The sequence below is a fragment of the Anolis sagrei genome, chromosome 10, assembly GCF_037176765.1.
Source record: "Anolis sagrei isolate rAnoSag1 chromosome 10, rAnoSag1.mat, whole genome shotgun sequence".
In the NCBI taxonomy this organism is placed as follows: Eukaryota; Metazoa; Chordata; class Lepidosauria; order Squamata; family Dactyloidae; genus Anolis; species Anolis sagrei.
In genome coordinates this window covers 2744230-2767913 of record NC_090030.1, presented here as the reverse complement: position 1 = coordinate 2767913, position 23684 = coordinate 2744230, and the positions used below count along the sequence as shown (strand labels likewise).

At 43.2% G+C, this 23684-nt stretch overlaps 1 protein-coding gene across 2 annotated transcripts; it reads right to left on the bottom strand.

Moving 5' to 3' along the window:
• Positions 1–3666: 3666 nt before the first annotated feature.
• On the bottom strand, positions 3667–23610 carry COMMD5 (COMM domain containing 5). Of its 2 annotated transcripts, XM_060756010.2 has the most exons (7): positions 23315–23609; positions 18110–18270; positions 11951–11979; positions 10656–10706; positions 8247–8342; positions 5776–5851; positions 3667–3945 (listed from the first exon to the last, which is right to left on the bottom strand). In XM_060756010.2, exons 1-7 carry the CDS (start codon positions 23472–23474, stop codon positions 3844–3846), a joined length of 675 nt encoding a protein of 224 aa, XP_060611993.2. In that variant the 5' UTR covers positions 23475–23609; the 3' UTR covers positions 3667–3843. The 2 variants fall into 2 exon arrangements, with proteins under 2 accessions (XP_060611993.2, XP_060611994.2); XM_060756011.2 differs by lacking the exon at positions 10656–10706 and having other exon boundaries at positions 23315–23610.
• Between the last annotated feature and the right edge of the window lie 74 nt (positions 23611–23684).

The window sequence follows — 23684 nt, the reverse complement described above, 5'->3', positions numbered from 1 at the left end:
TGTATGCATGTATGTGTGTATATAGGTAAAGGTTTCCCCTTGACCTTAAGTCTAGTTGTGTCTGATTTTGGTGCCCATCTCCATTTCTAAGCTTTTTTTTTTTGTCGTGTCAGGAGCGACTTGAGAAACTGCAAGTTGCTTCTGGTGTGAGAGAATTGGCCGTCTGCAAGGACGTTGCCCAAGGGACGCCCAGATGATTTTGATGTTTGTATCATCCTTGTGGGAGGCTTCTCTCATGTCCCCGCATGAAGAGCTGGAGCTGATAGAGGGAGCTCATCCACCTCTCCCCAGATTTGAACCTGCGACCTGTCAGTCTACAGTCCTGCCAGAACAGGGGTTTAACCCACTGCACCACTGAGGGCTCCATTTCTAAGCTGAAGAGCCAGCATTGTCCATGGACACCTCCAAGGTCATGTGGCCAGCATGACTGCATCAATAGGTACTTCCTGCCAAGGCAGTACCTATTGATCTACTTGCATTTGCAAGTTTTCAAACTGCTAGGTTGGGGCACCCGGTGGCGCAGTGGGTTAAAGCACTGAGCTGCTGAGCTTGTTGATCGAAAGGTCGCAAGTTCAATTCCGGGGAGCGGCGTGAGCTTCCGCTGTCAGCCCTAGCTTCTGCCAACCTAGCAGTTCGAAAACATGCAAATGTGAGTAGATCAATAGGTACCGCTCCGGCGGGAAGATAATGGCACTCCATGCAGTCATGCCAGTGGCCACATGACCTTGGAGGTGTCAACGCTGGCTCTTCGGCTTAGAAATGGAGATGAGCACCACACCCCAGAGTCGGACATGACTGGACTTAATGTCAGGGGACTACCTTTACCTTTTTAGGTTGGCAGAAGCGGGGGCTAACGATGGGAACTCAGTGGGTTGTTGCAGGTTTTTCTGGGTTATATGGCCATGTTCTGGAGGCATTTTCTCCTGGCGTTTCACCTGCATCTATGGCAAGCATCCTCAGGGTGACAGGAACTCACCCTGCTCCACGGATTCCAACCGCTGACCTTCTGTTCGACAAGTTCAGCAGTTTAGCAGTTTAACCTGCTGCGCCACCGCAGCCCCTTTTCAATGAATATCTCAAACAGTTCAGGCAGGAAAATTGAGTTTCTGGAGTCAAACAACTACTTTCAAAGTACAGACTGCGCAATTAAACAGGAATAACACTGTCAAACCAGGAACAGAATATTTTTCAGATTTTGTTGCATAAATTCTGTCCAAGGCCGGGCTTTAGCACAGCTGATTAATCACCAGCAGCAATGGAGCCTCCAGTGGCGCAGTGGTTTAAACCCGTGCGCCGGCAGGACTGAAGACCGACAGGTCGCAGGTTCGGATCTGGGGAGAGGCGGATGAGCTCCCTCTATCAGCTCCAGCTCCTCATGCGGGGACATGAGAGAAGCCTCCCACGAGGATGATAAAAACATCAAATAATCCGGGCGTCCCCTGGGCAACGCCTTGCAGACGGCCAATTCTCTCACAACAGGAGCGACTCCTGACATGACAAAAAAACAAACAAACCAGCAGCAATACAATCACACCGATCAAAAGGTTGGCAGTTCGAAGCTTGGGTTAGAGTGAGCACCTGACCTTCAGCCCAGCTCACTGTCCACCTAAGCCAGTGTTTCTCAACCTGGGGGTCGGGACCCCTGGAGGGGTCACAAGGGGGTGTCAGAGGGGTCACCAAAGACCATCAGAAAACACAGTATTTTCTGTTGGTCACGGAAGTTCTGTGTGGGAAGTTTGGCCCAATTCAATCGTTGGTAGGGTTCAATTCAATCGTTGGTACATATGCCTCTATTGGAGCCCCCAGTGGCACAGCAGGTTAAACCGCTGAGATGCTGAACTTGTTGATTGAAAGGTCAGTGGTTTGAATCTGGGGAGCGGGTGAGCTTCTGCTGTTAGACCCAGCTTCTGCCAACCTAGCAGTTCAAAAACATGCAAATGTGAGTAGATCAATAGGTACCGCCGTGTATGTGTTCTGTGATCCGCCCTGAGTCCCCTTCAGGTTGAGAAGGGCGGAATATAAATGCTGTAAATAAATAAATAAAGTTCTGTTCCTGGTTTGAAAGTGTTAGGTAAGGTAAAGGTTTTCCCCTGGCATGAAGTCCAGTCGTGTCCAACTCATCTCCATTTCTAAGCCGAAGAGCCGGCATTGTCCATAGACGCCTCCAAGGTTATGTGGCCACTGGCATGACTGCATGGAGCGCCCTTACCTTCCCACCGGAGTTGTACCTATTGATCTACTCACATTTGCATGTGTTTGAACTGCTAGGTTGGCAGATGGGAATTTGCTTAGGGAGGACCGTTTGCAATTAAGGGTACGCCGAAGTGCTCGGCATGCTAACAAACGGGAAGTTCAAGGTCAACACAATACTTTCATGCTAGGAAAACATATTTAACGATCTGATTGAAGTCAACCTTTTGTCAGTTCAACTTTGCTTACACCCTGTTAACTTCTCTGGAATTGCCTCGGCTATTGGGGAAAGCTTTTGGCTCTTTGGGACTTTGGTTTTGATCTTGCTTTCTGGGAACTTTGTCGTGCTGACATAGATGCAATGCTTGTGGATTATAGTTCATGTTATTTGCCTTTGGACCTTGGAAATTTTGGCTTTGCATTTAAGACTCTGTTTTGGCTTTTGAACTTTTGCAACCTTATTTCTATTTTTATGATTTTGCTTTTTCTTCAGTAAACTGCAAAACCTACAACATAGAATCATAGAATCCTAGAATCAAAGAGTTGGAAGAGACCTCCTGGGCCATCCAGTCCAACCCCATTCTGCCAAGAAGCAGGAATATTGCATTCAAATCACCCCTGACAGATGGCCATCCAGCCTCTGCTTAAAAGCTTCCAAAGAAGGAGCCTCTACCACACTCCGGGGCAGAGAGTTCCACTGCTGAACGGCTCTCACAGTCAGGAAGTTCTTCCTCATGTTCAGATGGAATCTTCTCTCTTGTAGTTTGAAGCCATTCTTCCATTGCGTCCTAGTCTCCAGGGAAGCAGAAAGGAAGCTTGCTCCCTCCTCCCTGTGGCTTCCTCTCACATATTTATCCATGGCTATCATCATATCTCCTCTCAGCCTTCTCTTCTTCAGGCTAAACATGCCCAGCTCCTTAAGCCGCTCCTCATAGGGCTTGTTTTCCAGACCTTTTATCATTTTAGTCGCCCTCCTCTGGACACATTCCAGCTTGTCAATATCTCTCTTGAATTGTGGTGCCCAGAATTGGACACAATATTCCAGATGTGGTCTAACCAAAGCAGAATAACCTTGGTGTGTGGAGGTGTTCTGAGCAAGGTGAATTGATCCTGAGCTGCGACACCTACGGACCCACCCTGGAGGATTATCCTACTCAGACAACGAGGGATTGCCTAAGTAAGTAAGTAAGTAAGCTGCTCCTTTCTGCCTGTTCCAAATTAACAGAAAGGTCCCGAAAGTTGCAATTTGGGACATTTCCTGATTTCTCCCTCAAATGCACCTTGATATCATTTTGCACAGTATTTTCGGAGTTAGGTCTTTGGCTCCAAAACCCAATTCTTCCACCTCTTTCCTTCTCAGTCGCTCACGAATGCTCCGCTTTAAGGGGATGAATCATTTGGAAAGGGCTTCTCGGCATCTATTTTTGAAACGTTGGGATGAATCATAACAAAAGAAGAGATTGTCGGCAAGGATGATAACGCCGATCGTGATTTATAGGTGGGATTAAATAATAATAATAATAAAGATCAAGTAAGAAAACACATTCCAAAGTTGGAAATATTTACAGACAACATTACAATGCATTGCATTTCGAAACAGGAGCTCCTTGCTTGGCTTGGCCTTTTGGGTTTGGTGGTTTTTGCTTTTCTGGGTCAATCCTGAATCTTGAGAACGCTCCTTTTCTCCAAGTCGTTCATCTCCTTCAGGATCAGAGCAACGTTGTACCGTAATTCTTGAAATTTTGACACCGGCACCTGGAATACGAAAGGGATCATATTCACAGAAGTTAGGAATATATATATATATATATATATATATATATACACACACACACACACACACACACACACACAAGAGACTCTCCATTAACCAGCATCGTTTCTGGATGCTTGAGAGTCACTATTAAAAACGTGGTTACTAATACAATACTCCGTACTATACTATAGGACTATATTGACAATATTAATACAGTAAGTAAAGAGCCCCCGGTGGCGCAGTGGGTTAAAGCACTGAACTGCTGAGCTTGTTGACCGAAAGGTCGCAGGTTCGATTCCGGGGAGCGGCGTGAGCTTCCGCTGTCAGCCCTAGCTTCTGCCAACCTAGCAGTTCAAAAACATGCAAATGTGAGTAGATCAATAGGTACCGCTCCGGTGGGAAGGTAAGGGCGCTCCATGCAGTCATGCCGGCCACATGACCTTGGAGGTGTCTATGGACAACGCCGGCTCTTCGGCTTAGAAATGGAGATGAGCACCACACCCCAGAGTCAGACATGACTGGACTGCACTACCTTTACCTTTACCTTAAGTAAAACAACTCAGGACTAAATGATAATAATAATATGCATAATAATAATATACATAATAAAATAAAATGTATACATAATAAAATAAAAGTAATAAAATATAATAATAATAATAAATGATAAAATATGTAATAAAATATAATAATAATAAAATAAACACAATAAAAAGCAATAAATTATAAGAATAATAAAATATAAGTGTTGTCGAAGGTTTTCATGGCCAGAATCACTGGGTTGCTGTTAAGTTTTCTGGGCTGCCTAGCTATGTTCCAGAGGCATTCTCTCCTAACCTTTCGCCCACATCTATGGCAGGCAATATTAGAGGTTGTGATCTGGCTCCCAGTATTAAAAAACTTCAGAATCAGGACATTCAGAAAACAGGGGAATTCCAGACAGGAAACAATCAGGGCCAGCTAACACCTTCAAACAAAGGATTCCCCCAGGCAGGAAGCAGCCAGGCTTTGAAGCTGCAAGGCCATTCAATGCTAATCAAGGTGGCCAGTTGCATCACTCACACTTGCCTCAAGCAGACAAGAGTTCTTTCTCCTGCCATGGACATCATTCCACAGATATATAAACCTCACTTGCCTAGTTTCCAATAGAGCCTTCAAACTCTGAGGATGCCTGCCATAGATGTGGGTGAAATGTCAGGAGAGAATGCTTCTGGAATATGGCCACAAAGCCCGGAAAACTCACAGCAACCCAGTGATTCTGGCCATGAAATCCTTCAACAATACGCTGTTTATATTTAATCCTGTTTTAATGTTTGCATATTGGTATATTTGAAAATGTATGCTGATGCTTTTATGTTGAGCGGCTTCGAGTATCCTGCAGGACAGATAAAGTGGGGTATAAATATAACAATAACAACAACAACAATAATGTGTATACCTTCCCCTCTTGGATCTGGATAGTGCCATTTTGCCAACAAAATAAATTATTATTATTATTATTATGTTGTTGTTGTTGTTGTTGTTGTTGTTGTTGTTGTTGTTTAGTTACAGCAATGGTGCTTCGATCCTGGAAATGGCAATAATGACCATTGGGAGGCTTTTTAATCTGTGCGGAAGTCTCCAAAAGGTCAAGGTTTGGTGAAAACGAATGGCTTCCAAAGCTTGAAATAGCGATTCACTATCTTTTTTGAAAATAATACAGGGTTAGTCAAAATGCATAGGCCAAACATACATACAATTGTATGGATGTTTGGCCTATGCGTTTTGACTAACCCTGTATTAATGCCAAGTCTCTTTTGGTGTCTGATTAGCATCCAAAACCCGCTTACTTCAAAGCGATGGGCCGATCCATCGGAGAGCTTCATCTGCATCAGAATGGACGGCTGCAAGGCACGAGCCAACGAACTGAAAGCAATCGCACAAACATTATCAGGACAAGAGTATAATTGAGAGGCAGGAGGAAGACTCAATGCTCAGCAAACTCTGGTTTTACCCATCCTATGAACATTTCCAACCTCTGCTCTGTACCTGTTTAAGAAAGCAACAATAAACCCAAAAATTACAACAGCAAAACTACAGAGGGGAAACAAACAGGCACATAAAATCACTCTCAACAAAAGATTCCCCCCAGGCACTTCCAAGCCATTGAATGCAAATCACATTCACAGCTAGCCCCAGCAGGCAAGAGTCCTTTGTCCCACCCTGGTCATTCCGCAGATATATAAACCCATTTTTCCTACTTCCAACAGACCTCACTACTTCTGAGGATGCTTGCCACAGATGCAGGCGAAATATCAGGAGAAAAATTGCCTCCAGAACATGGCCAAATAGCCTGGAAAAACCTACAACAACCCAGTGATTCCGGCCAGAAAAGCCTTCAACAATACAAAGCAACAATAGGAAGAAATGCTGAAGGCGACACTTATCAGTGCATCTCTCTCTTTCCAGGATGTGCTGGCTGAACTGCTGACCTGAAGGTCGACGGTTTGAATTCAGGAAGCAGGGTGAGCTCCCTTCTTTCAGCTCCAACTTCCCATGCAGGGCCATGAGAGAAGTCTCCCACAGCAGGGTAAGACATCCAGGTGTCCCCTCGGCAATTCTCTCATACCAGAAGCAACTTGCAATTTCTCAAGTCACTTCTGACATGAAAAAACAACCCCCCCCCCCGGTGGCGCAGTGGGTTCAAACCCTGTGCCGGCAGAACTGAAGACCGACAGGTCGCAGGTTCGAATCCGAGGAGAGGCGGATGAGCTCCCTCTATCAGCTCCAGCTCCTCATGCAGGGACGTGAGAGAAGCCTCCCACAAGGATGATAAAAACATCAAATCATCTGGGCGTCCCCTGGGCAACGTCCTTGGAGACAGCCAATTCTCTCACACCAGAAGCGACTTGCAGTTTCTCAAGTTGCTCCTGACACAACAACAACAACATAAAACCCAAACAAACCCCCAAAATGTAATACAGAACCCAAGAATTACTCAGAAGATGAGGAAAGGGATGCTCGGATAGATTCAGAGGGCCCAGGGGATGACAGAAGGGGCCTAGAGTGAGTTGTTTTGGAAGCTCCTGGCAGTTCCCACGAGACCGGCGAAAGGATATTAGTTTTCATGGGAACCTGCCAGAAGTGCAGGCTGAAAGAGGTGGAGGAGACAAATGTTTATTTAGGTCAGGGGTCCCCAAACTACGGCCCGCGGGCCGGATCCGCCCCCCCCGAGGGCATCTATCCGGCCCGCGGGCTGTGGAGAAGGGTGAGACTCTGGGACTCTGCTGCTCATCTCCATTTCTAAGCCGAAGAGCCGGTGTTGCCCATAGACACCTCCAAGGTCGTGTGGCCGGCATGACTGCATGGAGTGCCGTTACTTTCCTACTGGAGCGGTATCTATTGATCTACTCACATTTTGCATGTTATTCTAAACTGCTAAGTTTATATTTGTTTAAATAGTTCTTCATTTTAATTATTTTATTATTTAAAGTGTTTTTTGCACTACAAATAAGATATGTGTGGTGTGGATAGGAATTCATTCATGTTTTTTTTTTAAAAAAATTATAATCCGGCCCTCCAACAGTTTGAGTGACTGTGACCCGGCCGTCTGTTTAAAAAGTTTGGGGACCCCTGGTTTAGGTCAAGGCACTTGGAATTGCAGAGACAGAGCATGCAATAGAGACAGACTCGCTTTTCCCAAAGAATTAGAGATAAGGAGAGGAAAAGCAGGTGTATGCGGAATGATGTTATGGGAGGGATGAGGCCTTCTAAAAGTGGTTCCTGCTGGTACAATTCTTGGTGAGAGCAACACTGTATTCAAGTGAACAGCTCTCAATTTTTGGGCCTATGTTCTTGGAATTCATGTTTTCAAGTTTCTAAGTTTGTTCATGTATGGTATAGATTGCCTGCCTTGGATTCATGCTATCTTGTTTATGGATATTTGTGAATCCCAGTATATGATTCGAGCTACGACTAGGACGCGGAACAATGGCTTCAAACTACAAGAGAGGAGATTCCATTTGAACATTAGGAAGAACTTCCTGACTGTGAGAGCTGTTCAGCAGTGGAACTCTCTGCCGCGGAGTGTGGTGGAGGCTCCTTCTTTGGAAGCTTTTAAAAAGAAGCTGGATGGCCATCTGTCAGGGGTGATTTGAATGCAATATTCCTGCTTCTTGGCAGAATGGGGTTGGACTGGATGGCCCAGGAGGTCTCTTCCAACTCTTTGATTCTAGGATTCTATGATTCTACGAGGAGAGGAGGGTAAGGAATAAAATTATTATTATTATTATTATTATTATTATTATTATTATTATTCTACCTGGAAGAAATGGCCACATCCACTCTCCATTTGAGGTCTTCAATTCTGGGCAGCTTGCTGGATTGGTTTTGCAAGGCAGCGTCAAGAGTTGGTCGCCTGTTGGGGGAGAAAAAATGCAGAAATATAGCATGAAAATAGATGTAAATGTAAGGCTTTTGAGAATCACCACATTCTTTTACCAGGAAGAGTCATTCATTGGAAGACAACTTTGACTCCTCCTCAGCTTTGTCAATACAGTCAGGAATGCGAAGTGCAGGAATAATGAGTTATTCTTTTCCTCTGATCTTTTCTGCCTATTTCCCAGCTTTAAAAGACACCTAAGATGCCTAAGAAAATATGGCCAGAAAATATGAGCAACTGCCAGTACAGGAAAGCACGTTTCCTTCTTCTTCTTCTTCTTCTTCTTTGTGTCCTTCTTTGTTCTTCTCCACACCTCTCCCTAACACATGTCTTCCTTTTTTTCATGCCAGGAGCAACTTGAGAAAGTGCAAGTCGCTTCTGGTGTGAGAGAATTGGCCAATGTATTGTCAAAGGCTTTCATGGCTGGAATCACTGGGTTGTTGTGAGTTTTCTGGGCTGTATGGCCATGTTCCAGAAGCATTCTCTCCTGACGTTTTGCCTGCATCTATGGCAGGCATCCTCAGAAGTTGTGAGGTCTGTTGGAAATTGGAGAATTGGCCGTCTACAAGGGTGTTGCCCAGGGGATGCCCAGATGTTTTTGATGTATCAAATCAAATCAAAACATTTATTTCGGTCATTGACCAGCACAGGAAATAGTGTCACATTTCCTTACAAACCTGGCATGTTTGGTACATTAAAAATATAAATACAACTACTAAAAACACAATATGGGTGAGGGAGTAGAAGGGGAAACAGGGTAAAAACATACAATGTCCAGATCCATTACCAAATTGTAGATTCAGGGAAGACGATTACTGGACACACAGTTGACTTTTGGGACTAGTCATTCCCTGGCGGATTTTGTATGCTGCTGCACAAAACTTTGCGACATTGTAGGTTGTAGCTGAATTAGTATCCGCAAGTAGCAGGGAGGTATAAAATTGTCCTAAATGGCCTGGGTGCTTGTCTATCAGGGGTAAGATAAGCCTGGCACGGGTATCCCTGTAGAACGGACACTGAAGGAGCACATGTTCTATTGTTTCCACATGACCCGAGTCACAAGGGCAGAGTCTCTTTGGGAAAGGGATCTTCCGGTAGCGGCCTTCGAGTACAGCTGATGGGAGAGCGTGGCATCGGGCCAGGGTGAAAGCCCTTCGATGAATAGGAACCTCTAAGTATGTTAAATATGCCATAGGGGAGGCAAGGTATCTGCTGTCTTCACTGATAAGGAAGCTTGGAGCCGAGGCCAGATCTAGTTGGCGCTCTGTGTCTGTGAGACCTTGTTTAATAAGTGCTTTGGCTTGATTGTAATCCATAGCTAATAGTAGACCTGGAGAAAATCCCAACGAGGAGATTTTGGATGCTACCGCCTGCTTCCATGTGGATTGGAAGTCATCCTTCATGGTTAGTGGGGCAAGACCAAAGGGTGCACGGGATAGTCTGAGCCAGAGGTTGAGTATGGCCACCCACACCCTGGCCTCCACTCTCATAAACCCCGTCTCTAGTCGCAGGGTGGCATTAGAAACACATTTAGGTACCTGCAAGGCCGATCTCAGAAACTTGGACTGAACCACCTCTAATGGGGCAAAACTGGGGAAGGGGCCCAGCTGAGCACCATACAAGAGTTGGGCTAATGGCTTGGCTTCAAACAGCTTGAGCGCTGCCGGTGTGAAGTGGCCCCCTCTTGTCCTGAGATATTTAAGAATGGCAATTGAGCTCCCCTGCGCGGTGTTGGATACTTGATCCCCATGAGCTCTTCTGCTACCATTAGATTGGAAAACTACACCTAGATATTTGAAGGATGTAACTTGTTCAATTTTATGACCATCTATGCTCCAAGAGTAAGTCCTGGGCCTATTAGCGAAAGCCATGATTTTGGTTTTATTGTAATTGAGTTGGAGCTGATCTGTGTTGCAATGTTGTATTAATGCTCTCAAAGCTCTTTTGAGCCCAATGGGTGTTTTTGATGTATTACCAGCCTTGTTAGAGGCTTCTCTTGTGTCCCTGTATGGGGAGCTGGAGCTGTCAGACGGGAGCTCACCCCACTCCCCAAACTCAAACCGCCGACCTTTTGCCAATCTCTCCCTCTAGCCACATTGCACCTAAACCCATAATATTTAATTCTGTTTGCATGTTTGTAGATTTCAAATTGTATTGAAATGCTTCTTAATGGAAGATGCATTGAATCTCCTTTGTGGAGAGAAAAAGCAGGGTTTAGATAAACATAACAGCAGCAACAACAACAACAACAAAGTGGTGTGGGAAACAATACAAGTCAATGCTACTAACCTGTTCCCAAAGGCCACCGTGGCAAAGTCCACAATGAAGTCTTCTGGGATTCTTAAAAAAGAGAGAAAAGGACCCATTGAAGCGAACAGAACAACAACATCAATGTCAACCTCACAAATTGCTCAGAGGCATCCTCATTGGTTGGTTGGTTTCAAAAGTTTGCCCAACTTATGTTTATTTATACCCTGCTTTTCTCTCCACCAGGAGATTCAAAGCAGTAATGCACAAAGCAGGTTCTGTTGCTACTAAAGGTTTACAATAGGCTTTTTCTAAGTAGCAGTGAGGATCAGAACAATTTCTGTTACAGTTGCTACAAGTTAATTGGGTGTGTTATCAACTTCTGCATGTAACAAGGCACTAGGTTTGTGAGCTTTGCATTTGACTTAGCTTGATGGCTCAACAGAGCTGAAGCAGTTGGATGTTGCTGGGAGAGGTTACGCAGCATCCTGAAGCTGAATCCGTTTGGAGTGCCAAGGAAAACTGCTTATTTATGGCAAGATAAGGATATTCTACTGATAAGAAAGTAGAGAGACTGTATTATTTGCTATCTGTTTGCATGTTGTCATTTGAGGAAGATGACTCACTGAGATAGGAGCCCCCGGAGGCGCAGTGGGTTAAACCCCTGTGCCGGCAGGACTGAAGACCGACAGGTCGCAGGTTCGAATCCGGGGAGAGGTGGATGAGCTCCCTCTATCAGCTCCAGCTCCTCATGCGGGGACATGAGAGAAGCTTCCCACAAGGATGATAAAAACATCAATTCATCCGGGCGTCCCCTGGGCAACGTCCTTGCGGACGGCCAATTCTCTCACAACAAAAGTGACTTGCAGTTTCTCAAGTCACTCCTGACACGACCAAAAGAAAAAACTCACTGGAGATATTGTTTGTTATTCATTGCTGAGAAGAACAACTCTTCTGTTTTTCTTTGTATCACTGAACTACAGTGAATTTACATTTTCTTTTCTACTTAAAGCAACAGAGTCATGTGTATTTTTTGCGTTTTTAATCACACTAAGAGTAAAAGGGGGCTGAGATATTCTGTGGGATGCTAACAGTATCCTGACAGGTTCTTCGTTCAACAACGAAGCAAACAACAACAACAACTTTATTTTTGTACCCTGCCTCCGTCTCCCTGAAGGGACTAGGGGTTACACGTGGCTTACTTGTGGCATAAAACACATAAAAATAAACACACAATACAACACAAAAATAAACCAAAGGCAAATAAAACAAAAGTTTAAGCCCAAAACAGCGCACCACAACGAGAGAAGCAACAAATCAATACAAAGCAGACATACCTAAGCTCCTTTAAGTCTTCTCGAAAGACCTGTGGAGAGAATAAAAGGGGGAAAAAGCAGAATTAAAGCCATGTTTCTGAAGTTTATTTATTTACTTCTCGGTGGTTTATTTATTTACTTCTCGGTGGTGGCTCCTCGGCTGTGGAACGCCCTTCCTACGGACATTAGACTAGCACCATCTCTAATGGTATTCCGCAAAAAGGTGAAGACCTGGATGTTTGTGCAGGCGTTTGAGTAATTTAGTGCAATCTGGTAATGGAATATAGGAATGGAACAATGGACGGCGAACCTGGACTACGCTTGGATGATTGTTATATGTTGTATGGAACCACTGCTGTTTCTACTGTTTTTACTGTTTGCGAACCGCTGTGAGTCGCCTTCGGGCTTGAGATACTGCGGTATAGAAGCAAAGTAAATAACTAATAAATAAATAAATACTTCATTTATATAACGTTTTCTCAGCCCTTGGGCGACTCAAAGTGGTTAACAATAGCAAAATTCAATGCTCAACATCATAAAAACAGTTAAAAACAATTAAAACAATAACATAATCAACAGTTAATCATCAATATAACATCTCATTAGCGTCTCAAAGTAGAATCAAGATCCAATCTGATCATCTGTTGTTCCGTATTCCTATATTCATTACACTGCCTATTCAAATGCCTGCTCAAACAACCAGGTCTTCACTTTCCTCCGAAATGCCAATAGGGAGGGGGCTGATCTAATATCTGTAGGAAGGGTGTTCCACAGCCAAGGGGCCACCACTGAGAAGGCCCTGTCTCTCGTCCCCGCCAGGCGTGCCTGTGATGCAGGCGGGACCGAGAGCATGGCCTCCCCAGATGATCTTAATGCCCTAGCCGGTTCATAGGAGGAGATGCGTTCGGACAGGTAAGTTGGGCCAGAACTGTTTAGGGCAGTGTTTCTCAACCTGGGGGTCAGGACCCCTGGAGGGGTTGCCAGGAGGTGCCAGAGGGGTCACCAAAGACCATCAGAAAACACAGCATTTTCTGTTGTTCATGGGGGGTTTTGTGTGGGAGGTTTGACCCAATTCTATCATTGGTGGGGTTCAAAATGCTTTTTGATTGTAGGTGAACTATAAATCCCAGCAACTCCAACTCCCAAATGTCAAGGCCTACACTCCACCAGTGTTCACATTTAGCACACTGAGTATTCGTGCCAAGTTTGGTCCAGATCCATCATTGTTTGAGTCCATAGTACTCTCTGTAGGTGAACTACAACTCCCAAAGTCAAGGTCAATGTCCATCAATGCCCATGTTGGTCATGGGAGTTCTGTGTGCCAAGTTTGGTTCAATTCCATCGTTGGTGGAGTTCGGAATACTCTTTGATTGTAGATGAACCATAAATCCCAACAACTACAACTCCCAAATTATGTTTCATAACAGGAGCAAAATTACAGTTATGAAGTAGCAAAAGAATGTGATGGTTGGGGGTCACCACAACATGAGGAACTGTATTAAGGGGTCACAGCATTAGGAAGGTTGAGAAATATTGGATTAGGGCTTTATAGGCTAAGGCCAGCACTTTGAATTGTGCCCGGTTTCTCCCAAATATTTGGGATATTCAAAAAGTGTCCTGGGAAATACCTGCCTTCTGGAAGACGTATGTCATGGTGTGAGCACTCAAAAGGATCCACTACTTTATTTATTTATTTTATTTATTTATTTACTGCATTTGTTGACCGCCGTTCTCAGCCCTAGGGCGACTCACGGCGGTGTACAACATATAAAAAGACAATTTACAATGAAAGCAATATCATAAACAACAATAACAACATCACTATTAATACCATTACACTAAATCATTCGCGACGTCTCATCATAGAATCACAATCCAATCTCGTTATCCATGTTCCGTTCCACTCATCATTGCCAATTTGTTGTAGCACTTAGTCAAACGCCTTCTCAAACAACCACGTCTTTAGTCTCCTGCGGAATGTCATAAGGGAGGGCGCCTGTCTGATGTCTACAGGGAGAGTGTTCCACAGCCGGGGGGCCACCACTGAGAAGGCCCTATCCCTCGTCCCCGCCAGGCGTGCCTGTGAGGCAGGCGGGATCGAGAGAAGGGCCTCCCCAGACGATCTCAAGGTCCTTGTGGGCTCATAGGCCGAGATGCGGTCAGATAGGTATTTTGGGCCGGAACCGTTTAGGGCTTTGTAGGCCAACACCAGCACCTTGAATTGGGTCCGGTAGCAGATCGGCAGCCAGTGGAGCTGGGACAACAAGGTCGTTGTGTGCTCCCTGCGTCCTGCTCCTGTTAGTAACATGGCTGCCGCGCGCTGGACTAGCTGGAGCTTCCGGGCCATCTTCAAGGGCAGCCCCACGTAGAGAGCGTTGCAGTAGTCAAGGCGGGATGTGACCAGAGTGTGTACTACCGTGGCCAAGTCAGACTTCCCAAGGTACGGGCGCAGCTGGCGCACGAGCCTGAGCTGTGCGAATGCTCCCCTGGTCACCGCTGAAACCTGGGGGTCCAGGCTCAACGATGAATCCATGAATTGCTTTCATGAGTCTTGTTTGCAAACAGAAAGCCACCCCAGCCATCCACTCTGGCCAAAAAGGGAAATCCTTGATCCACAGGCTTAAGTCCTTTCACACCATATGATTTCCCATCGCGAGGGCAATGCTTAATCCCATCATCCCCTTAAGACTGTTGACATGCGCGTGTTTTAAAGTCACTTCCGATACAGCTCACTTTTATTTTGCAGAAGCCCAAACTATTTGGCCAACTCATCTATCTATCTATATATATATAGTGAGTACCTTAAAAACAAAAGAACCAATGAACGAAATCACACCAAATTTGGTAACAAAACGTCTCACAACACAAGGAGTGACCATCACTCAAAAAATTATGATTTTGTCATTTGGGAGTTGTAGTTGCTGGGATTTATAGTTCACCTGCAATCAAAGAGCATTCTGAACTCTACCAACGATGGAATTGAACCAAACTTGGCACACAGGACTCCCATGACCAACAGAAAACACTAGAAGGGTTTGGTGGACATTGACCTTGAGTTTGGGAGTTGTAGTTCATCTATATCCAGAGGAGCACTGTGGACTCAAACAATGATGGATCTGGACCAAACTTGGCACGAATACTCAATATGCCCAAATGTGAACACTGGTCGAGTTTGGGGAAACTAGACTTTGGCATTTGGGAGTTGTAGTTGCTAGGATTTATAGTTCACCTACAATCAAAGAGCATTCTGAACCCAGCCCACAATGGATCTGCACCAAACTTGGCACGCTACCTACATGGCCAACATTGAATACTGGTGGAGTTGGGGAGGGGCTGTTTTTGAATTCTGGGAGTTGTAGTTCACCAACACCAAAAAGGAAGAGAATGGGCAGAGAGATCTTCAACCTTCTCTGCCAAAAATGTTACTGAGACCATCAGAAATATGTGTTTTCTGATGGTTTTTGACAACCCCTCTGAAACCCCCTTTGCAACCCCCCTTAGGGGTCCTGACCCCAGGTTGAGAAACATTGCGCTATACATCTTTACCAGAGTAAACACTATGAATAATAACTTTCCATTTTAGTAGCGAATAAGGCCAGAGTTGGAGAAAATTCCTTCTGGGGCCTATAATTCCCTGAAATGTAGAGCATTCTGGGAGTTGTTGTCCAACCTCTGAAGTTGTTCAACCATTAAACCGATTTGTGAAGTAACAAGGAAAACAGGAGTTGGTGGCAAATTATAATGGGCACAGTTGGGTTCAAAGCCAGAGAAAGCAGAAAACACTAGAAGGGTTTGGTGGGCATTGACCTTGAGTTTTGGAGTTGTAGTTCACCTACATCCAGAGAGCACTGTGGACTCAAACAATGATGGATCTCAACCAAACTTGGCAGGAATACTCAATATGCCCAAATATAAACACAGATGGAGCTTGGGGGAAATAGACCTTGACATTTGGGAGTTGTCATTACTGGGATTTATAGTTCACCTACAATCAAGGAGCATTCCGAACCCCATCAGTGATGGAATTGGGCCAAACATCCCACACATGACTAACAGAAAATACTGTGTGGCGGGGTCTTTGGTGATCCTTTTGACACTCCCTTGGTGACCCCCCCCCCCCCGGGTCTTTCCAGTTTGAGAAATTCTGCCTTAAGACCATCCAGTCCAACTCCCTTCACCAGGGCAAGAAAACATAATCAAAGCCCTCCTGACAAAGGGCCATCCAGCCATTCACAGACACGCATATATGTATATGACAGATGCAATATCATAGATGTGAAAGGGACCCCTAAAGAAGGACAATGATATGTTACATGTTCTAGGGTGGGCAAACCAGACACTCTCCACATCCACACTGTCAAAGAAACAGCAAGAAATACTGTTTACCCACAAGCAGAAAGACATGACATATATGAGAAACCAACACTTTCTCATTACTTTGTTTTCCAGATCACCAGACTGGGCCACAGCAATGCATGGCAGGGAACGGCTAGTTTTACTTATAAATACGCAACATGCGTATGTGTGGATAGAGATACATAGAGCGATGAACTACATCCTTCTAGGATCTCAAACAAATTGTCAGAAATCCTGGTTATTTGCCTTGAAATTGCCTATCAAAATAAATATAAATGTATTGTCAAAGAATCACTGGGTTGTTGTAAGTTTTTCTGGACTGCATGGCCATGTTCCAGCAGCATTCCCTCCTGGCGTTTTGCCTGCATCTGTGGCTAATGGTTCTTCAGAAGCAAGTGGTGTGTGTGTGTATACACACACATATACACATACTTGTGGAATAATGTCCCGTGTGGGAGAAAGAACCCTTGACTGTTTAAAGCAAGTCTGGATGTTGCAGTCTGCAAGCTTGAATCGTACTGAGGAGCCATGAAGACTGCAAAGTCAATCAGTGAGGGTATCTGCATAGAGTTAGCCTGGCTGTTGTTGCCTGGAGGCACCCTCTGTTTGGGAGGTGTTCACTGGCCCTTGCTTGTTTGCTGTCTGGAGTTCCCCTGCTTCTGAGTTGTGTTCATTAATCATTGTCTTGATTCTGTTGTGTTCATTTTCATGTTTTTTTCTCCTTGTTATTATCAATGCTAATTCAAGCTCGCTAATTGTAACTTTTACACTTGCTTCAAATGGACAAGGGTTATTCCTCCCACCCTGGACATTATTCCACAGTTTATAATTAAGGGCCAGCGAACACCTCCCAAGCAGAGGGTGCCTCCAGACAACAACAGGTAGGCTACCTCTATGCAGACACCATCACTGATTGACTTTTCAGCTTCATGGCTACGCAAATGCTCATTGCAACATTTACACTTGCCTCAAACAGACAAGGGTTCTTTCTCCCACCCTGAATATTATTCCACAGATATGTATGTATGTGTAAGCATGTATATATGTATGTGTATATATACACACACACACACATATCTGTGGAATAATATTCAGGATAGGAAAAAGAACCCTTGTCTATTTAAGTATGTGTATGTATGTGTGTGTATATATGTGTGTGTGTGTATACATACACACACACACACACACATCTGTGGAATAATATTCAGGGTGGGAGAAAGAACCCTTGTCTATTTAAGTATGTGTTATGCATGTGTGTGTGTATATCTGTGTGTGTGTATACATACACACACACACACATCTGTGGAATAATATTCAGGGTGGGAGAAAGAACCCTTGTCTATTTAAGTATGTGTATGTTTGTATGTGTATGTGCATGTGTGTGTGTGTATACACACACACACACATATCTGTGGAATAATATTCAGGGTGGGAGAAAGAACCCTTGTCTATTTAAGTATGTGTATGTATGTATGTGTGCGTGTATACACACACACACACACACACACACACACACACACTGCTTGCCTCACTTCCAACAGACTTCTGAAGATGCCATTAGCCGTAGATGCAGGTGAAATGCCAGGAGAGAATGCTACTCGAACATGGCCATATAGCTCGGAGACCTCACAGCAACCCAGTGATTCCAGCCACGAATGCAATTGACAACACAGCGCTCATTCATTTTGATCATGAACTCCAAAGAGCTTGGATATCGGAAATGATGCGAGTGCAAAACCTCTGGAAGCATCCAAGTTATGGAAGGTGGATTTAGGCGACTTCCTCACACGGTATGTTGAGCGCCGTTTGGGGCTTTGGACTCACTTCTTGCTTGAGAGAGGAAGCGGGGAGCCTTAATGCTTCCCGGAGGAGCGTATACATGCCGGAGATGAGGACGGCGAGCTGCTCGTCGGAGAGTCCTGTGCTCTCGGCAATCGTCCTGACCGACTCCTTGCAGTCCTTCCCTTCCAAGGCACTCACTGTGACTGTTGAGCAAGAAAGAAGGGAAATATCAGGAGAAGGCACAACACACTAGAAAGGATGCAATTGCAAAAGAGGAAGACTGCATTGCATGGATCTCCAGTGTGTGGAAAAATACCATTCTAATGCACATGTGTTCACAGTTAAGTCATTTCCTGTGATCCCTGGAATGGGAATGGCAGATAATATTAGGCTTGGGCAATCAAGAAAAAAATTGGTTCCAAACTCGTTTCGTTTCTAGGGTGCGCTAGCGTTTCGAAATTCTGAGGACTTCCGAAATTCTGAGGACTTCCGAAATTTAAGATTTCAAAATTTCTGAAATTTCGTAAATTACGAATTGATTAGTTAATGGCGGACACGATTGCGCAATATGCTAAAAAAACCTCCAAATGGGACAGGGGGAACTTCTGAAGCTTCCCTCTCCCTCTGTTGTTGGCTGTTGGTGTGATAAAACAAACAACAACTATATTATATTATATTATTATTATATTATTGTATATTATATTATATTATTATATTATTATTATATTATATTATTGTATATTATATTACAATATATTTTAGTATAATATACAATTATAATATAATATAATAATAATATAGTAATATAATATACAATATAATATACAATACTATAATCTAATAGTATTATAATAATATAATATATAATATATATTATATTATTATAATATTATATTATATTAAAGGTAAAGGCAGTCCCCTGACATTAAGTCCAGTCATGTCTGACTCTGGGGTGTGGTGCTCATCTCCATTTCTAAGCCGAAGAGCCAGCGTTGTCCGTAGACACCTCCAAGGTCATGTGGCCAGCATGACTGCATGGAGCGCCGTTACCTTCCCGCTGGAGCGGGAAGACCTATTGATCTACTCACATTTGCATGTTTTTGAACTGCTAGGTTGGCAGAAGCTAGGGCTGACAGCGGAAGCTCACGCCGCTCCCCGGAATCGAACCTGCGACCTTTCGATCAACAAGCTCAGCAGCTCAGTGCTTTAACCCACTGCGCCACTGGGAGCTCCTATATTATATTATATTATATTATATTATATTATATTATATTCTAGCTGTACTTGGCAACACATTGCTGTGGCATAGAGTGAGGGTATGAAAAATAAAGTAATGAGAAATTTTGGGTTAATTATGAAATAATTACGAAATAATTACGAAAATTGGAAAAAATGTTTTGATTCTTAATTACTCCTCACACTATTCCTGCATGGCTCGATATTGGATCGTAAGCTAATTTAAATACGAATCAATAACGAATTACGAAATTAACGAACTGGATCGCCCAAGCCTAGCAGATATGTGTACATAGCAATCTAGATATGTGTGCTTCCTCTTTGCCATGTACTTGCTCTCTCTGCATCTATAATCCACCATCCGTCCTCATCATGTGAGTGTTATATGCAACAGTAACTGAAGAATAAACCTCTAAAGAAGTCTGGATGAAAGCCTGAGCTCAAGTGTGTTTATTCAAGCTGGTGAGCTGCTATACAAGGTCAAAGGCTGTGCTACGAAATCTCTGCTAACCATGACCAAGACTCTGCAGTGTTTTGGATTGGAACTAATTGCTTGCCTTTGAAACAGTCCGTCCCATTGTGAAGCTGGAGGAAGCCATGATAGGATTCAATTAATGTGCCTGCTTGGCAAGGGTGTTGTGTGTATTTACTCTTCTAACCCTGCAACAAAATGCACAACACATTCATATGGCTGCTCTTAAACTGTGTACTTAATACTGTATTTTATAGAAATACATTTTAATATGTATCTTTTATCAAACTAAATCATAACCAATACATTATATAAGCTAACATTAAATATGTGTTGTGCGTTTTGTTCTCCAGACCCCTGATCATTTTAGTCGCCCTCCTCTGGACACATTCCAGCTTGTCAAAATCTCTCTTGAATTGTGGTGCCCAGAATTGGACACAATATTCCAGATGTGGTCTAACCAAAGCAGAATAGAGGGGTAGCATTACTTCCTTAGGAGCATAGTGTCTAGATCTAGGGAAGTCATGCTCCCCATGCTCTATTCTGCTTTGGTTAGACCACATCTGGAATATTGTGTCCAATTCTGGACACCACAATTCAAGAGAGATATTGACTCTAAGCTGGGATGTGTCCAGAGGAGGGCGACTAAAATGATCAGGGGTCTGGAGAACAAGCCCTATGAGGAGCGGCTTAGGGAACTGGGCATGTTTAGCCTGAAGAAGAGAAGGCTGAGAGGAGATATGGTGAGGGCCATGTATAAATATGTGAGAGGAAGCCACAGGGAGGAGGAGGGAGCAAGCTTGTTTTCTGCTTCCCTGGAGACTAGGACGCAATGGAACAATGGCTTCAAACTACAAGAGAGGAGATTCCATCTGAACATTAGGAAGAACTTCCTGACTGTGAGAGCCGTTCAGCAGTGGAACTCTCTGCCCCGGAGTGTGGTGGAGGCTCTTTCTTTGGAAGCTTTGAAACAGAGGCTGGATGGCCATCTGTCAGGGGTGATTTGAATGCAATATTCCTGCTTCTTGCCAGAATGGGGGTGGACTGGATGGCCCACGAGGTCTCTTCCAACTCTTTGATTCTATGATTCTATGACTGCAACTCCCATCATGCCCTTGAAATGATGGGTATTGCAATCCAAAATAGTTGGCTCCTCACAATAGACCCATCCAGTGGCTTCAAACTACAAGAGAGGAGATTCCATCTGAACATGAGGAAGAACTTCCTGACTGTGAGAGCCGTTCAGCAGTGGAACTCTCTGCCCCGGAGTGTGGTGGAGGCTCCTTCTTTGGAAGCTTTTAAGCAGAGGCTGGATGGCCATCTGTCAGGGGTGATTTGAATGCAATATTCCTGCTTCTTGGCAGAATGGGGTTGGACTGGATGGCCCATGAGGTCTCTCCCAACTCTTTGATTCTATGATTCTATCATTGGGATTAAAAAATATGTAAGATACACAATGCACATAGAATATAAATATTTTTATTGGACAAAGTATAAAACTAGCCAACATTTGCAACAATTTTTCATACTTTGAACCAAACATTCTTATTGATGGAAAGTATTTTAAATAGTTGCCAAAGCTAGCAAGTGGATTGCTTTCTGTCCGTCTTCCAGTTACATTGCAGAGCAAACAAATGGATGCGATACATACGATAACAATAAGATGTTTGCGAGAACGACTTCCTTTATTGTCATTGGGAGAGAAGGACAACACAGTATATTTCCCTTCATTGTGGGCCTTGGAAAGTGTCAAATATTTCACAGTTCTGTGCTTTTCAGAACTAAGACTGCAATCCTATAACCCTCCTTTAAAACCTTTAATATTACATATATACATAGTATAATTTAATAGTACTATCTATCTATCTATCTCAGTGTTTCTCAACCTAGTCATGGTGGGTTCTGTGTGGGAAGTTTGGCCCAATTCTATTGTTGGTGAGGTTCAGAATGCTCTTTGATTGCAGGTGAACTATAAATCCCAGCAACTCCAACTCACAAATATCAAGGTCTATTTTCCCCAAACTCCACCAGTGTTCACATTTGGGCATGTTGAGGATCCGTGGCAAGTTTGTGGACGCAAACAATCCATCATGGTTTGAGTCCACAGTGCTCTCTGGATGTAGGTGAACTACAACTCTCAAACTCAAGGTCAATGCCCACCAACCCTTTGAGTATTTTCTGTTGGTCATGGGAGTTCTGTGTGCCAAGTTTGGTTCAATTCCATTGTTGGTGGAGTTTGAAATGCTCTTTGATTGTAGGTGAACTATAAACCCCAGCAACTACAACTCCCAAAGGACAAAATCAATCCCCCCATCCCCATCAGTATCCAAATTTGGTACAAATACCCAATATGCCCAAATTTGGATACTGATGGGGATGGGCATAATGGGTATTTGTGCCAAATTTGGTCCAGTGAATGAAAATACATCCTGAATATCAGATATTTACAGTGCAATTCACAACAGGAGCAAAATTACAGTTATGACGTAACAATGAAAATAATGTTATGGTTGGGGGTCATCACAACATGAGGAACTATACAAAGGGGTCGTGGCATTACAAAGGTTGAGAACCACTGATCTATCTATCTATATATAATATTGTAAATATAACATAATGAATGTTTTAATACTCACAATATATAATATATATTCATATATTATTTTATATATTCAAACCTATGATATATTATATTATAGATTATATATATAAGAAAGCCAATAATACAATATATTTTATTGCATATAATATATTAAAACTTTATATATATATATATATATAATGAATATATTAGTACGTACAATATATTATATATATATTAATATATAATGTAACATAATCTATTCAAACCTATGATTATATTATAGATTATATATATAATAAAGCCAATAATACAATATATTATATTACATATATTAAAACCTTTAATATATATAAAATATATTAGTATGTACAATATATCATATTTTATATATTAATGTATAATGTAACATAATCCATTCAAACCTATGATATACTATATTATAGATTATATATAATAAAGCCAAAATTACAATATATTATATTACATATAATATATTAAAACTTTTAATATATATATATATATATAATATATATATAATATTAATATGTACAATATATGATATTATATATATTAATATATAATGTAACATAATCTATTCAAACCTATGATATATTATATCATATATATGGAATATATTAAAGCCCTATATATATATATATATATATATCCTATAATATAATACAATACTGTTGATACAGGCCTGTGTGGTGCACCCTCTTCTGCTCACTTAAGGCTCAATGCAATGAATGCATTTTGAGCCCACTTGGAACTGCTTTGTCTCAGTGCTATGTATGGGATGATGGGAGTTGTAGTTTGACAGAGAAGGATGATGCCCTGGTGCAACTACAACTCCCAGGACCCAATGGCATGCAACCATGGCAGTTCAAGCGTTGCCAAACTGCATTAACTGTGCAGTGCAGATGCAACAGTGTCTGTGTGTGTGCATTGTGCTTACCTTTGAGGATCTTCCGGAAGGTCTCTTTGCTCACTTCTCGTAGGCTTCTAGCCATGGCTTCCACTTCGGGGGGCAACCGGGACCCTAAGAAACTGACCCTGCTGCTGCTGTTGTTTGCATTGCTTTCTAGGGAGAGCCCTGCCTTGACCAGTGCAGCCATGGCGGCTGAGTGAAAAAGGAAATCAAGAAAAAAACAGCAATGAAAATGCAAGCTCCTGTTTGCAAAAAAAGCCTGTTTGCAAAAATATCCCAGGGCTGCTTCCGGATTCCCGGGGAATGTTCTTTTGCTTGCTCTCGCGCGGCCCCTGCTGGATGGATCAGGGAATGCAAGCAAACAAGGGGCGCAGTTGGAGCTGTTTGCCTGTAGGTG

Bases quoted from the DNA above. Each gene is read 5' to 3' on its own strand.
- COMMD5 (XM_060756010.2), bottom strand. From the start codon at position 23,474: ATGGCTGCACTGGTCAAGGCAGGGCTCTCCCTAGAAAGCAATGCAAAC. The intron at 10,707-11,950 runs GTATGTCTGCTT...CTCTTTTTTAAG, and splicing joins GAAGACTTAAAGGAGCTTAG to AATCCCAGAAGACTTCATTG. The intron at 3,946-5,775 runs GTAAGCGGGTTT...TTCGTATTCCAG, and splicing joins GATCGGCCCATCGCTTTGAA to GTGCCGGTGTCAAAATTTCA.